Below are 16,019 nucleotides of genomic sequence, written 5' to 3' on the forward strand. Positions count from 1 at the left end.
ATTCAGATTAGCTTGATCTATTTGTTTTCATATATTGGGGTACTCCATTGTTTCTCTGTAATTCACTGAATTCACAAGGGTTGCAGAGGGACACTTTTTGTTTTGAAGGTAGGGCTCTGGCAAAACTATTGTGAGGGGGAGGTGCTAAACGTCTGTGCATATCAGGTCTTTTATGTTGTGCCTGACCTTATTTCCTGATTGACATTACCAATAGGTGTGGAGTGGAGTGACCTTATTTGACCATTCTGTTATTGCCACAGCTGAGCAGATCTCTGTTAATGCCCTTGATTTCAGCACAATTTGTCAAAATGATGTCCTTCTTTTCTGTTGAGTCTGCTTGCAATCTCCAATTTATCTAGAGGGAAAAAGCTGAACCATAACCATTGCCAATTCCTGGCATAAGGAAAAAAAATTATATCAAGTAATTATGATTTAACTGGTACTTTACTACATGTAGCTTTGTTTTCATTTTATTTTATTTCAGCCACAAAATGCCAAGACTCACATACTGTAGGTGACTGACTCTTTTCACAACCTTATGTTGGCTTTATTACAAAGAGCGCAGAAACTTTAAAATTATTTGTAAGCAACTGGTGAATAGGTGGTTATAGTTATCTCCAGGCAAATGTAAGTGATGGTGAATTACATATGAACTCTAAATTTGAATCTCAAACCAGCCAGTATAGATGTCATCTGCAAACTGCCCAACAACTCTGCAAGTACATGATTTTTAAATCAGCCTTGCTCTCATTCAGATTCCCAAATAAAGAGCCTCGATTTCAAAAAAAAAAAAAAAAAAGGTCATTTAAGTGCATTGTCTTCATTCTCCCCATCACAACAAACGCGTCCGGTTCCACTGACACAGAAGACGCAGACGCGCATGAAACTTCAGCATCCGATGTCTGGTACCATAGCAACAGAGAACAACCAATAAGAAGGCTCACAGGGTTAGGACGAGCAGTGGGTCAATTGTATCCTGCTATATTCGATTCGATGGAATTAGCTGTTGGAAACTACTTGTTCACACATGTCGACGACCTCTTGAATTGAGCTATATCATACATTTGAAGTTGACACGACGGCGATTCCTTCGTATGTGTGGGATGTTTTTGCGTAACCGCGGCGAGGCGGCTGTCACGCTGCTGGCTCTCTCCGCACGTGCCTCTGCGTCACGGCCGCCGGTACTCGTGCGCAGGGCCGTTTGAGGACAACTGTACCGGAGCCAGACAGTAGGATACACATCGGAAAAAAATAAAAAATCCTAGACTGTTCCAACGACCGTCTGCCGATGGAGGGCAGGCGCTATGAACGCATTGGGGCTAACCCTCCCTTTCCTCCCCCCCCAAACCTTAACATTCAGTCAGAGTTGTGTAACCAACTTGTATTACCGCAATCCAGTCTAAAGCCTCGGGTTGGTTCCGCATAAAGCGAGCAAAAACAGGAGAGAAGGTCCGAAGTCACCGATATGAGCTTTTCATGAGTCGATTCGGGTGATGTGTGTGTGATTGTACACATCGCGGTAGCGTTAACCGAACCAGAAGAGGTTAAAAACACGCCGACGAGCCGCTGGAGCAAGTTGACGAAAAGCTGCACCAGAAGCGGAAATTGAGGGGGTTTCTTCAAACAAAAAAAATATAACTTTCATTCCTCAGTTGTTCTTACGAATAAAACTTGAAAAATCACTTTTGATAAGTCGAATACGATATGTTTAACAATGTTAAAAATAAATATTACCTGGGCATGTGAAGATACTATTTTGTAGTCTTTTAACAGGATGCCCTCATTTAGATAACACAATCTTGACATTATTCTTCTCATGTACTGGAAGTTGAGAAACGTTGTGAAATAGAAAATTGAAATTCTCCGTATTTTAAGTCACTCAAAACTGCAAAGTCCAGTTGAAGGGATACATTTATTTTGAAAATCTTCTCCGGAAGTGATGTCTATCAAATAGCCACTTGACAGTCATTGAAAGAGGGGAAAGCAAAGGGAATCAGGCGGTAGAAACGGAGAGCCAAAGGATTGGGAGGGTGAGCGAAAATATTAGAGAGACATGGCGGGACCTCATGACTAAATAAGGGGATCTCGGGTCACCTGAAAGAGTTTTCTCTGGACCAACGTCAAGACTGGGGAGTTGAGACAACTGTCTTGGGGGTGGCGGGGGGGTTCATTTCGTTTCGCGTTGGTATTCGCATATTCAGTGCACACAACGTTTCTGCTGGACTCTTAACTGCAGGGAGTGTGCGCGTGTGTGTGCGTGTGCGTGTGTGGGGCTAACCACCTCATCTGACAGGATAAAAGGTAAAAGCAAGTGACTTCTGTTCGCGAACACTTGAGACCGTTGTTGTTTATGCCCAATGCTCTGCGACGAAACTGAAGTTACTCAGTCATACACCAGCCGGTACCTCGTCTATTTGTGTTGGCTAATTTGCCAAGCATTGTTAGCGACCACTCGGCGACACTGTTTTCTCTCGCCTGAACTGACATGATGTTAGAGTCATGTCGTGGTGCGGCGACTGTACGATTAACTAGCCTAGCATCGTCTTTAGTAGCTAAGCTAGTGCTAGCAGTAAACCGCTTTACGTGAAAGAATTGTCAAAGTGCCACATGTGGCTCTTTGTCACCGAGCTGTCAGGAGCGGAGGAGCTGCCCGGACATGCCCTTGTAGACCAAGCCACGGAGCAGAAAACAAATATCGCACTATATTATGGAATACAATCCTGTTACAGATAGATAATGAATCGATACGTTTATCAGCAACGCGCATTGTATCAGTTGTTAGCAGTGTCACATGTCTTTTTTTTTTTTGTTCGCTCGGCTTGTATTTGAAAAAGAAACAAAGCAAAAATTACATTTTGAATCCCCTCCCTTTTGTAGTGTCATTAAACACATTTTGTCCAAAAGTTATTTCCTCAAAAATTTCAGTTTCTCAAATCTGTTGCCATCGCGAGTTTTGCACGGCACATGCAAATACAGGGGACCGTTATCTAGCATTTAGCTGACTGTCAGACACATTCTTAATTTTCACGCTTCAGCAGATGATGGTCAACTTGCTGTGCTTCCAGGTAGCTCACTATGAGTCGAGATGTATGGGCAAAGAAGAGAGCCAATGCCAGTGGGGATAATGGTTGGGCAGAAAGGGTGAGTACGAAATCAATCTTGTATCACAATCGAGTATATTTTGCTGGGAATGACACCACTAAATGAACACTTTGCCCCGAAGAAGGAATAATTGAAATAGGGTGTTTGACTTGTGATTGTGGCACAGCCACCCAAAATAATCCACCCTGTGCTAACGGGTATAAAAAGATGCAATATATAGTTAATGAGTGTCAGTATTAATGGCAGACCTGAGATGTGCAACCTGCCTTATGACAGCTAAGAAATTTACCAGAAAAACAAAGACACTGGAGCTGTAAATAGACTTGAGTGAGATCTGTATCTTTATTTGGGCAAGAGTGATTTGGCCAAAAATTGTGTTTGAAAGTGCAACAACTGAAATTCCAGTGATGTTACTGTAATACAATGCACACTTCAGTCTCTGCGGCATGCAATAGGAAAAACACTCATAATTTTCTGTGTAGTCTGTGCAGAGTGCAAATAACTGTCTGAAATAAAAGCATAAAGAAACAATTGATTAATACTTTTGAGTTAATTTAAATGATCTACTGTGCAATTTCAATTATTTCAGCAGCTTAAAATAGATTTTTTTTCTTCTTCTTTTTTTTTTTTTAAATCCTCTGGTAGTAATAAAAATGTCTTGGTTATGGAAAAAACCTGACTTTTACCTCCACCTTTAGGTAACTTTGGCAGTTTACAATTTTCAACAATGATCAAGAAATGAAAATGTTTTGTTGCTGCCTCATTTTACTTGCCCAGTTTTATTAAATCCTAAATGTCAATTAGATCATCAAATGATACCTGATCACTTGTTTATCATAACTATAAGCTACACCAGGTTCATGAATATGATCTGTTCTAGGGCCAATAATCATGGACAATGGGAATGTGGAAAAAACAGCAAACCTCCACCAAACTACATAGTGTGTTGAACCATGTCCTCCAGGTCAATGTATTTCAGCTGTTCTTGGCACTGTTCTTTGATGAATACTATATTGTTCTATCTTCGTTTCACTGAACCTTACCCTGAACCATTTGAAGCTCCCCTTGGGACAGCTTACACAAGAACAAATTGTGCTTAAAAAGTCATCATATTGTCTGGAATTAAATTTGTGTTAAGATAGTCAGGAAACATCAATGCAGTGAGTTGTACAGGCCCGCTGAACACTGTTAGAACAGTGTTCTAACTGCCTGTGAAGGTTCTCAGTTATCCAGTCATCATCTCAGTCATCCTATAATAATAATAATAATAATAATAATAATAACAATAATAATGATAATTATTATTATTATTATTATCCAGGTCATGGTTAATCCTCGTCAAACTCTTATCATGGCAACTGGACTTGATTTCATCTGTTTCATCTCTCATCTTAGGGGTTCTTCAATTCATGAACTGGAACATAAGATTTTGACAGGGATTAATTTTCCTAAGTGTATTAGATGTTTCTTAAATCTTTCTACTTTTCATAGGGTGGCTATATGGCTGCCAAGGTCTCCAAACTGGATGAGCAATTCAAAAGTGATGCTCCCAGGGAAAAACAACGGGATGGCACATGCTCCACCATTTTCAGTGGGGTAGCCATCTATGTCAATGGATACACAGGTATCATTATGCAGCATTTACACTCCATTTTTATATGACATATCTTTGCTTTATCCACCTTTTCCACAACTTATGCTCACTTTAAGAACAATCTGAAGACATGACTCGCAATATAAGTCATCTCTAAAGTGCTGGCATCATACTATTTTTAACTCAGTGATGTGCTCCCCTGTTCTGATTCCTCAGATAGCCAAGAATTTTCAACACCTTCATTAATATTTTACCTTAATAGAAACATTTATCTTGTTGATCACTGATGACTGAATGTCAACGTTTATAGTCAGAAAAAGGTGTTGCAAATAGCCTATCTTCATTTTTAAAAATGCATCAGTGTGCTGAGTTCAGTGTCAGGGCAACTGTCACTTTTTTAACTCTGTGTTATTCCGCATTTTGTTTCAATTATTACAATGCTTTTTTTGTCAACAGGTTATTGGCCATTTAAAATCCGATGCAATTGTAATTAATTTGTTTTTTTCAGAAAGGAAATGTGTGCTAAAATGTCACTGTAGGAACATTTTAGGAAATGAGAGGACTCTGTATTCAGTCTTAGTTTTCAATTCTTCGCTTGTTTTCTGTGAGCAGAACCAAGTGCAGATGAGCTACGCAGGATGATGATGCTGCATGGTGGGCAATACCATGTCTACTATTCCCGCTCCAAGACTACTCATATAATTGCTAATAATTTGCCCAACTGCAAAATTCAGGAACTCAAGGGGCAAAAGGTCATCAGGCCTGACTGGATAATTGACAGGTGTGTTGAAATGCAGTTAAATATTCTTCTGTTGTGTTGTACACAGTATCATGTAATTTTCTCAACATTCACCGGGCTTACTCTGTCACTTCTTTGAAACAGTGTCAAAGCTGGCCGTCTCCTCCCTTACCTGCAGTATCAGCTCTATGCTAAACACAGGGGCCCCCTTTTTTCTGGCATGAATCTTCGTCAGACCTCTGAGATCCCAGGACCCAGCAATAGGCTGCCTCATTCGAATCTCTCTCAAAAGCCTCATCCCCCACAGCTCAACATACACCACTCTCGTCTCAATCAGGAGCGGCCCTTGTCCAGCTGCCAGAACTCCAACCCCAACACCCCCCACAAACAACTTCAACAGGGCAACTCCCAGCAAAGCCCCTTATTAGACTTCGTTAACCCATTTCCAAGTCCTTTAGCATCTGCTCATTCAGGCCCTGAACATAGCCACTTCATTGCAGAGCCCAGGCACTGTAGCCTGTTACACACTCACCAGCTATCTGCCCTCAGCTCCATGAAGCTCTCACCCAAGACCCCCGAGCCAAGCACCATAACACCTCATCCTGGTCTCCAATCTCAGAGAGCAGGCCAACCTGAACCTCAGATCAGCCCTTCCTGCAAGGAAGTTGAATCGAGATTGTGAGTGTACATGTACATTGTGAGGAAACATTGATCGTCATTGGTGTGACTGAGAAGTTACTGATAATTTCAATCTCTTTATTTTACAGAAATGGATTATTGCAAACCTCGTCGGACTTTAGCCATTCAAGAATAAATGAAATGCAAGAGTGTGGCAAAACGGGAACTGTCCAGCAGGCGGTGTTGCCTGAACCCCTGACCAATGGACATGCTCATCTTGTAAATGGTGCCTTAAAGTCAAAGGACTCGTCCTTAGTTGCAGATGGACCCTCCGGTGACAAGAACTCACCTGAACGCAGACCTCAGAGTCCATTGAATAAACCTATGAGTTCCCTAAGACAATTACAGACCAAACCAGACCCATATGAGTTTCCCCACAGTCCTCCAAAGCTATCCAACCCGTCCCCTTGCTGTCTTGAGAAATCCAGTGTACAAGACGTCAGTGAACAGAGATTTAAACTACCCTCATCAATCCACCGGGAGGTCAAAAAAGCCACAGAAGGCCACCAACTCCCGCAAGAGCTTCAGCCATCCTGTCATGTTGATTCAGAACTTGAAAATAATTCTTTTTCGACTGCATCTCAGTCATTTTCTCATTCATCCATGCGAATCAATGGAAGTCACCACAATGCCTTTTCATCCAACCCTGCCTCAGTTAACAGAGACAGTATAACAGTTAAACCTCATACTCCCTCAGATAAGACTCCATCGTCCGAGTCCTCAGCACAGCTGATCGCACAGACAAGTAGTTTGATCTCTGAATTCTACTCTCACTCGCGTTTACATCAGATCTCAACATGGAGGACTGGATTTTCTGAATATGTCAATGAACTGCACTGCAAAAGAAAATCAACAGGAGTTGCATCCTTTCCTGGGAAAGAGCAACTGCGAAAATCTCTGGCACTGCGGCCCATTGATAGCCAAGGTAGGAGAGGATGGATCCCTTGAATCGGTCCAAGCGACGCTTTCGTTTGTTCTGTTCTTATAGTTAAAATATTATTGCTGTGTTAGTCCAAAACCCATTCCCCACAAAATGAACCTCTTCAGAACAAAGTCAAAGTTTGAGATCATTGCTTACATTTTATCTCATTGTTTGACATTTTCATCTTAATTAATCCAGAATTTATCAATTTGGGAAAAAGGTCACATCATTGTGAAATGGAAGGTAGCATTCCCAAGGCTCTCAAGCAGATTGTTGCATTCTCAAAAAATTAAGAAACCACGTCCCACTATTTGAAATATTGTATCTGTAGTCATGTTGTCATCCAAAGGATTCTAGTGATACTTGTGGGAACTTGTCTGTTGATGGTTTGTTTTGGCTGTGCCAGGCACATCAGCCCCTATGATAAAGTCCTGCATTCTCCACGTGGACATGGACTGTTTCTTTGTTTCGGTTGGGATTCGACATCGACCAGACCTCAAAGGCAAGTGGAGCTGCAACATTCAAAGATTTTGCCACCTAGTTTTATATTCAATTAATTGAAATGAATTGAGTGGTCAAAATTATCATGCTAAGCCCTTCCACAAAGCTGAATGCCTGTGGGTTTGGGATATTTTGGAACATCACCTCGGGTGTTGTGAGGCACCTTTTGACACATTTGCCAATTTTTAACATTTTCTAAACCAATCAATTGACAGATAATCAATAATGAAAAAAATATTTGACGTTCTAAGCAAAGGGCATCCTTTTCCATTTAAATGTTGTTCTTTGCAAAGTCACATTGTAGCAGGCTATATTTTTTTATTTAATGTGGGACAACCACATTAGAATTAGTTTCTTTCAAACTAAGTCTGGGTTCGAATGTACTTCATTATCCAGTTATTTTATCTTGCTTGTATTTTTGTATCGAGGGGGGTCAAGTGTTGCGTTGTGTCTCCTTTGATGAAGATAGTCTTTTTGGTTTTCTTTCAGGGAAGCCCGTGGCTGTGACCAGTAACCGCGGGCAGGCTCAAGTACCATTAAGACCTGGGGCCAATCCTCAGCTGGAGCAGCAGTATTATCAGAGGAAACATGCTTTGGCTCAGCCTGGTGAGACTGTCAATCATGTTTTTTGGCACCCCGAGTACACTTGTAATTAACATAATGATGGATGGCTGTCTAAGAAATCCCAGCTGCTATATGGATAACAAGTTGATGGGGGATGATGGATGAACACTTGACAATACTGCAAGGTTATGTTCTCATTGTTAAACAATTGCATTGAATATTATCTGCTCTTTCTTGTTTATTGTTCATATTTTTTTTCTATTTTGATCAATAAAACCACACTTGTCGTCGACTCAGTCAGTAAAGTAAACATTCAGCTTTGTTCTCTGGATGTAGGTTTTGGTGCGCATAGCAAGGAAGCAAGGGATGACACAAAGCACCTCACTTCAGTTTGAGAGACAAATTATTGTATTCTTGTTCTGCTTATCAGGAAGAGAGGATGACTATTTACATAGCAGTCCTTCACAAGAGAGCCCAATCTCCCACGCAAATGGAGTGGACCAGGATGCTGTACTGTCAATGGCAGAGATTGCATCCTGCAGTTATGCAGCCAGGTGAGATGGAATCAACCACATATAGACCAGCTCATTCTCAAATACTACATAAATCTGTCTGTAAAACATACTGATAGAAATATTGATAAATCATCTCACAGGCAGGCAGGTGTGAGGAATGGGATGTTTTTTGGCAAAGCAAAACAGCTGTGTCCTTCCCTGCAGTCTGTCCCATATGATTTTGAAGCGTTTAAGGAAGTGGCTCTTGACATGTATGAGATCCTGGCAGGGTAAGTGAAACAGTCTGGTCAATGTATCTGCTCTTTTTTTTTTTTTTTAATCCTTTTAAATGCTGAAGTAAAAGACACCAATGGTTTCCCCTTTGTCATTTGCAGTTATACCCATGACATTGAGGCGCTCAGCTGTGATGAAGTGTTGATTGATGCTTCTGCTCTGATAGCTGAGTTGAACATCAACCCAGAAGATTTGGCCAGAGCTATCAGAGTAGACATCAAGGAAAAAACGGGATGCTGTGCATCAGTTGGCATGGGTGAGTTTATCTTACCTATGTATGACAGAAAGACCGTTTTTGTCGCAGTCAGTTACATATATAGCATAGCATCAGTGAAATTCAACCTCTGCATTTAACCCATCATGGATTAATCATGTGCAGAAGGCAGCTACTGAGCAACACCCAGAAGCTGTAAGGGGTACAGCATCTTGCTCAACAATACTTTGAAAGACTAGGAGAAGCACGGGAATCAAACCAGGAATGTTCGGTTCCAAGGACAATTGCACTAACCCTCTGAGCCAATACCTTGTGAAGTCAATAAACATAATGTTGTAACACAGCAAATTCAACTACATTTACTACTGATCTTCTTAGGGTCAAACATCCTTTTGGCTCGACTTTCGACCCGCAAGGCCAAACCAGACGGCCAGTACTACTTAAAATCTGAAGAGGTTGATGATTTCATCAGGGACCTGCCAGTGACCAGCTTACCAGGTAGATGCAGCACCACCTGCTGGTCATTCCAATCACTTACAGTGTCTCAGGTTTCTCAAAATAAATATGAAATTGAATGGAATTTGCAATTTTTTTCTTAGGCGTAGGCCCAGTTATGGGTAAAAAGCTGGCTGCTATTGGTGTGAGATCATGTGGTGACCTCCAGCAGGTGTCACTGTCCCAACTACAAAGGAAGTTTGGACCCCGCACTGGACAGACCCTGTTCCGATTTTGCAGGGGTTTAGACGATCGTCCTGTTCGCTATGAGAAGGAAAGGAAGTCCGTTTCTGCTGAGATGAATTACAGCATACGCTTTAAAGGGGTTAGGACTCCTCAATCTTTATATCTAATGGCCCTGCATTTGTCTCTCTCTTCTGACCTCTTCTGTTTGGGTTTTTTTTTTTAAAAGGTTGATGAGGCAGAGTGTTTTCTGTCAAACTTGTCTATGGAGGTACAGAAACGTTTACAAGAAGCTGGGCTGCGAGGTCGTAGAGTGACTCTAAAGGTCATGGTCCGCAAGGCTGGAGCCCCACTGGAGCCAGCCAAATATGGTGGCCATGGGATATGTGACAACATGGCAAAGTAATAAAATTGGTCCCTCTTTTCAGAAATATTATAGAAGTTAAAATTCAATACCCCCCCAGTCCATTTCCACACCCACTGTGTATCTAAAAACTCCTTTTCACTTATTTTTACCTCCTTTGTCCAGAACTGTAATGCTTGCTCAGTCAACTGATAATGGTCAGCTTATAGCAGCTGCGGTCATCAAGATGTTCCATGCCATGAAGTTACAGCCTGAGGATCTGAGAGGAGTTGGCATCCAGGTCCAGCTTCTGGAGAAACCCTCCTGTAGAAATCATTCTTTGCCCCACTACACCAATGGGCTTCGAACACGCTCCATTAAAGACATGCTGCTTGTCCAGGGATCTGGCACGAGAGGTATGTAAAGTATTTCTTAGTCCTATTTCTCGTGTTTATCACAAATCAGGCTAATCCCGATGCTACTCTGATGTCACAGGTGGGGTTGACACTCATCAGGAAAAGTGTTCTTCCGTTACAGCTCCAGCATCTAGCTCCATTCCTTGTCCTCTGCCCCCAAATGAGCCAGTACCCGGAACTAGCACAGATCAGCAAGCATGTAGACAAACGCCTAAGCATTCTCGAAAACTTCTCAACTTCAGCATTGAAATACCATCTCCTTCTCAGGTAGGGCTTTGAAGGCCAACATCTGATTGGTAAAACAAGCGCTAAAGAGAAAGAAATGATTTCAACAGATTGTGTGTCTGGAATCATAGGTTGATCGCTCCGTGTTAGAGGCCCTGCCTCCAGACCTGAGAGAGCAAGTAGAGCAGTCGTGGAATTGCCGGGAGGCAAGGCCAAGTAACCGTCATTCACCCAGTACTCAGCCTTCTAGTCCCAAATCGTGTCCAAGTTCTCCTGGTCCTCCTCTTCCTCCTCCCCCCCCTGGGTCTGTGCTCCTCAGTCCACCTCTTGGCACATTAGTGCTACAGATTCCAAACCAACCAGATGGTCAAGGAATAGTTTTGGAGCTTCCTAATTTCTCACAGGTATGTATGTAACAGTTAATGAGATTATTGTTATTAGTAATGATGTCATCATTTAATTTTTAAATATAATTTGATCTGTCAAATGGCCTCACAGACTCATATGTATCTTTCATTATAGTAGTCAAAACCTTAATTTTGACTACCAAAACAATGAAAACATATAAAATAGATTGGAGAATTGGAGACATTCTGTACAAATGTGTAGTTTAATTTGTAATAGTATTGAAGCGAGTCATGAATGCTGAGGTTTATGTTGATGCTTGTTTTCTGTGTGATTTTTGGGGTTGCTGGTAATGATGTGGGTATGGTTTTGGGTGCAATGATTTTTTTTTTTTTTTTTTTTTTTACCTGGAATTGATCAGAAACAGTTTGTTATATTGCAGGCTCATGTGACATGGCTGTGGCCATCAACAGCTATTGCTCATTTAACAGACGTTTTACCGTCACCCGGGTGTTTCCATGACTAAAACACTACAGTATATAACCTTCTTTAAGCAATTGCAATTTTGTCATTCTCATAGCCAAACCATTAAGATGATTGGCATTGTTTGATTATCAGACTCCTCATTTAGTTTTTCTTATCTGAGCCAGGAACCTAAAAACCTGTAAATCATCCATAAATCTCAGTTTATACAATTCTGCAAAAAGACAAACAAATATCAGAAGCCTACATCTTCCTTCCAGTTAGAAGATCCCTGTCATGAGTGCTGACTGCATTATATGGTCAATAAATGGCCATAATTCCTTAAGCATTGTAATTTGGTTTTAAACCTAATTTCTGCTCTCTCGCCATTCTAACTTTAGGTCGATCCAGAAGTTTTTGCTGCCCTCCCCAAAGAGCTCCAAGAGGAACTGAAGGCAGCCTACAGCCGTGTAACTAATATCCAGCCTCAGACAAAAAACTGTAAGCCCCCCAATGAATAACTTGTTAATTCAACTTGTGCAGGCATGATGGAATGTTTACTTAAGCCTCCTTTTTTCGCTCTTTGACACCATGCAGTGGAGCAGAAGAACCCACTTTTGCAGCTTAAACAATCAGTCAGTATTGGAAGAGTGAAGCGGTGTTACAGAAAGAAGACTGCAGTGAGCCCTGTGAAGAAAGGTCCTTCCCCACTTAAGAAGCGTCAAACAACAAACAGCCCAGCCAAAACCATCCTCCTTTCTGTGAAACCAAGGGACTCAGGCAACATACTAAAGGTAAGTCTTTTAAGGGCTTGCCATTTAAGATTGATCATTTTTGTTACTTTTTAGTTCACATCTGTTCTTCTCTACCAGACTGAAAATGGTTCCTCTACATCGTCCTCAAAGCCGGACATCCCCGAATCTCTGTCAAAATTTGTTCCTCGCCCTACTCCAGCGCTGGCCGGAGCCTGTGACCTGCCAGATATTAAAACACTCTTACGGGAATGGGTGACCACCGTAATAGGTACACACACTAAAAATGGCAGGCTGTTGTGTTTGTGCATCTGCAGTATGCTCAAACAAGAAGGCAGTCGATTACTTGCTCAGCAGTGACTTATAAATGCCAACTTGATGTTTGAATGGTGATTTTTTGTTATGAAATTAACCTGTCTATACATAGAACTTTTAAAACCTCATTTAAAAGCATGTTGAGCAAGAAGTATTTGCGGCATCACACACCACTTTACACTCCACATCAGTCACCGCCGAGGCGTTGTACAGACTTTTATGAAAAAGCGCTTTATAACTCTTTGCTGTTTTTGTTGTTGTTATTTATGATGAAATTGATAATGTTAATCATAAATTAAAGTTATAGAATGTTTTTCCAATTTTCATCAGAACCCATGGAGGAGGACATTTTGCAAGTGGTGAAATATTGCACTGATTTGATTGAAGATAAGGATCTGGAGAGACTGGATTTGATTATAAAATATATGAAAAGGTGAGTGCACACCTCTGCAATGCTCCCACTTCTCCCTTCTGTCTGTGATGCCTTTAAGGAATTATTTGTAAGTGCCCTAGACAAAAACAACATTATTAACACCAATATGTTCCTCAGTCGATGGTCACTGTCAACTTCTGGGTCCCAGCATCATTTGACATGGATTTTTAAAAAAGAACCTACATCACCATATAAATACTAAAATAATGAAAAGAAGTGTTTTTAATTCTGAAAGGGCCCTTAATGAGAAAAAGGCATGTATGTTAAATTAGAAACTACTTCATAATAATTTGGCTCTAAAAAACATTCATAAACATTTGGCACTAAGAAAAATGTGCATATTAACTTAAAGTTTTATCATGGTCATGTTAATGTGCCTGGCCTGTTGCGAACACCTGGCATTGTTTCATGTAATGGGTCTTAAGAAATATATGTAAGGGATAACCAGTTCTGTTAACCCTCACTGCAGTTGTAAGGGCCGGCTAACCCACTTCTCTTACTAATGTCCCCTTCCTGTCTCAACATTCTCATTCTGTCAGTTAACAGTCAAAGCTTGTGACACCTCAAGTAAGAGTTTGTGCATTAATAGTTGGAACTTTCCTGGTTGAAAGGATGTTAGCAGTTCCTTCCTGGTTTTACAGCCAGGGTGGACTTGTTTAGGTTTCCAACTTGTTACCTCCAACCGATAAAGTGACATATCGATCTGATCCCCGCAGGCTCATGCAGCAGTCAGTGGAGTCCGTATGGAGCATGGCTTTTGACTTCATCCTCGACAACGTGCAGGTTGTTATACAGCAAACTTACGGTAGCACCCTGAAGGTGACATGAAGATGGACGGGTCCTTCCTCACCTTCAACTTCACTACTAAAACGTTTTTACTCTCATAACATCTCAGTGATCAGGTTTGGCACATCAGCACACATTGGATTACACCGGATGCTCCTGTTGAAACTGTGGCATCACAGCATATCCGCATCAATGACTGCTGCAGCTTCCCAAGGTTAACATTAATAATTTCAAAATTCAAAAGCTCAGAAGGTTTAAATGAATATTAGATCAGTGTTTGTCTAGTGTACCACTTTCTGTATTTGTTCTCTACAAGACAACTGAAGCAAACTAAAAGGGCAGGTTAATGTACTTAGGACTACGAACTAAAATCCCAAATACGAGTTATATTACTCGATTATTTTTTTTTTTTTTTCCCAGTTCAGATGGTTCATATGTCATATGTTCATTTGGTGCACTAAATCTACTGCATATTATGTTATGTTATTTTTTATGTTAAAATGTTCAGACATTGCATAAGTTGTTCTTATACTCGCACTATGGCTCTTTCCATTTCTTCTTTTTTCTAATACATTATTATTTGAGATAGGTGTGGGTCGATTGAAATTTTATCCCTCCTGTCAAAACAAGACGACACAAACACAATCAATGTACTGAGCCCAGGAATATTTTAACAAACCTTTTAATGTACCGTACAGTTGTGAAACATCTAAACCTGCTGTATGGAAAAGAACTGAAATGCATACAGTTGTAACTTTTTCTTGTTTCTCAAAAAAGTGCCAATTCTTGTCATTAAAGTGTAAATAATGTTTTTAAAAGATACTTGTTTTAAAAGTTTTAAAAAGAATATCAGTATGTAAAGAGTTTACCTCTTGTATTGTTTACATGTAGTGATTTCTTAGTAACTAACTGTCTTTAAGATGTAGACTTTGTCACTCTTTAAGTGTTTCTTAGTGTTCCAACATGGAAATCAGAAGCTGGCCAAAGCAAGTCACATGAGGTTAACTGTTGATTCTCAGTAGCACTCTGGTTTAGGAGGGTGTTAACAGGGGTTATGGCAATCAATAAGTAGCCTATGCATTTTTTGCTAATAAGTGAGATGTCCCTTCAAGACAATGTAACATTTCATAAAGCCTTTGTATATCGAAGAAATCTTGGTATTCTAGTGTGTTTCTAGCCTAGTTACCTGTTTCATAAATCTTATTCAAATAATACTTTGAATCGGAACAGGTGATCTGATTTTTAACTTTGTTACCCATCTTGTGTACTTGTGTACTTCAGGCCCAAAAGAAGTTTGGATGGCTCATAGCAACATTCTTGTTTTTGCAAATTTAACATTCATGGGTGGTAATAAGAGCTCAGCAGATGCTGCTTGTTTGCTGGAATTTGATTTTACTGTGCAAGATATGCTGTGTTTGGTTGAACAGTTTGTTCAAAATGATATTTCTATATGCAAACCAAATCTGTCCTTTTCTGTAACCTGTTGAAACGAATGTGATTCAGAATGTGTAAGTCTCTTCTCACCTTCAAGTTGTTGCTTCTGTTCACCAGTCATCTCTCCAAAAGGGAATGGCCAGAGGTTATAATTGGTCTGTTTTATCATCTGTAATCTGGCTTGTGCCTGAAGACCTGAAGCTGTGAACGTTTTTCTAAATCTTGATAATAAACTGTAAATTCTGTATTAATGAATGTCTGTTGTCTTTTTTGAAGTTTTGGCCGCATGGCTTCAACAAGGGATGTTTTAACAAGCCTGAGTTTAAGTTGCACACACCAAACAAGGATAAAATTACTTGTAGGCAATGATTGAGTAACACGATTTCCCTTTGTTAGAACAGCCATATTGAAAATAAAATAATATACATGTATAAAATCCCAAAAAGGGGAAAAGTTCACATACTGCTATTGTAATTATCAAAATACTGATGCCTTAAAGCCGTGCAAATGTATTTCCAGTAAAGATTATCTGATAATAGGAAAGAAGGCTTGTAAATTCACTTTCATTTTGACAGGTTCATTTAAAGAGGATTCTTGTCTTCCATAATAGTGACGGCCATAAATTTAAATATTACGTAAGTAAAATCTCGCAAATTATATTTCACGCCAAGTAATTTGTTTTTCTCAATTTGTCTATGACTTAAATGTTGGTATCCTGATGTCAGTTG

General features: G+C 40.3%; 1 protein-coding gene across 2 annotated transcripts; it reads left to right on the forward strand.

Annotated features, from left to right (window-relative positions):
- The first annotated feature begins 2,049 nt into the window (after positions 1-2,049).
- rev1 (REV1 DNA directed polymerase) lies at positions 2,050-15,535 on the forward strand. Of its 2 annotated transcripts, none has more exons than XM_086145103.1 (22): positions 2,050-2,301; positions 3,066-3,141; positions 4,594-4,726; positions 5,309-5,477; positions 5,580-6,113; positions 6,203-7,038; positions 7,442-7,537; positions 8,026-8,142; positions 8,531-8,654; positions 8,756-8,884; positions 8,990-9,144; positions 9,481-9,600; positions 9,702-9,922; positions 10,010-10,182; positions 10,310-10,539; positions 10,661-10,806; positions 10,896-11,168; positions 11,973-12,072; positions 12,169-12,365; positions 12,444-12,594; positions 12,969-13,071; positions 13,788-15,535. In XM_086145103.1, exons 2-22 carry the CDS (start codon positions 3,076-3,078, stop codon positions 13,897-13,899), a joined length of 4,185 nt encoding a protein of 1,394 aa, XP_086001229.1. In that variant the 5' UTR covers positions 2,050-2,301; positions 3,066-3,075; the 3' UTR covers positions 13,900-15,535. The 2 variants fall into 2 exon arrangements, with proteins under 2 accessions (XP_086001229.1, XP_086001228.1); XM_086145102.1 differs by having other exon boundaries at positions 2,052-2,301; positions 10,619-10,806.
- The last annotated feature ends 484 nt before the right edge of the window (positions 15,536-16,019 follow it).

This window comes from Fistularia commersonii, chromosome 4, assembly GCF_037954325.1.
Source record: "Fistularia commersonii isolate RoL2024-O1a breed Wild chromosome 4, RoL_Fcom_v1.0, whole genome shotgun sequence".
Taxonomy (NCBI): domain Eukaryota; kingdom Metazoa; phylum Chordata; class Actinopteri; order Syngnathiformes; family Fistulariidae; genus Fistularia; species Fistularia commersonii.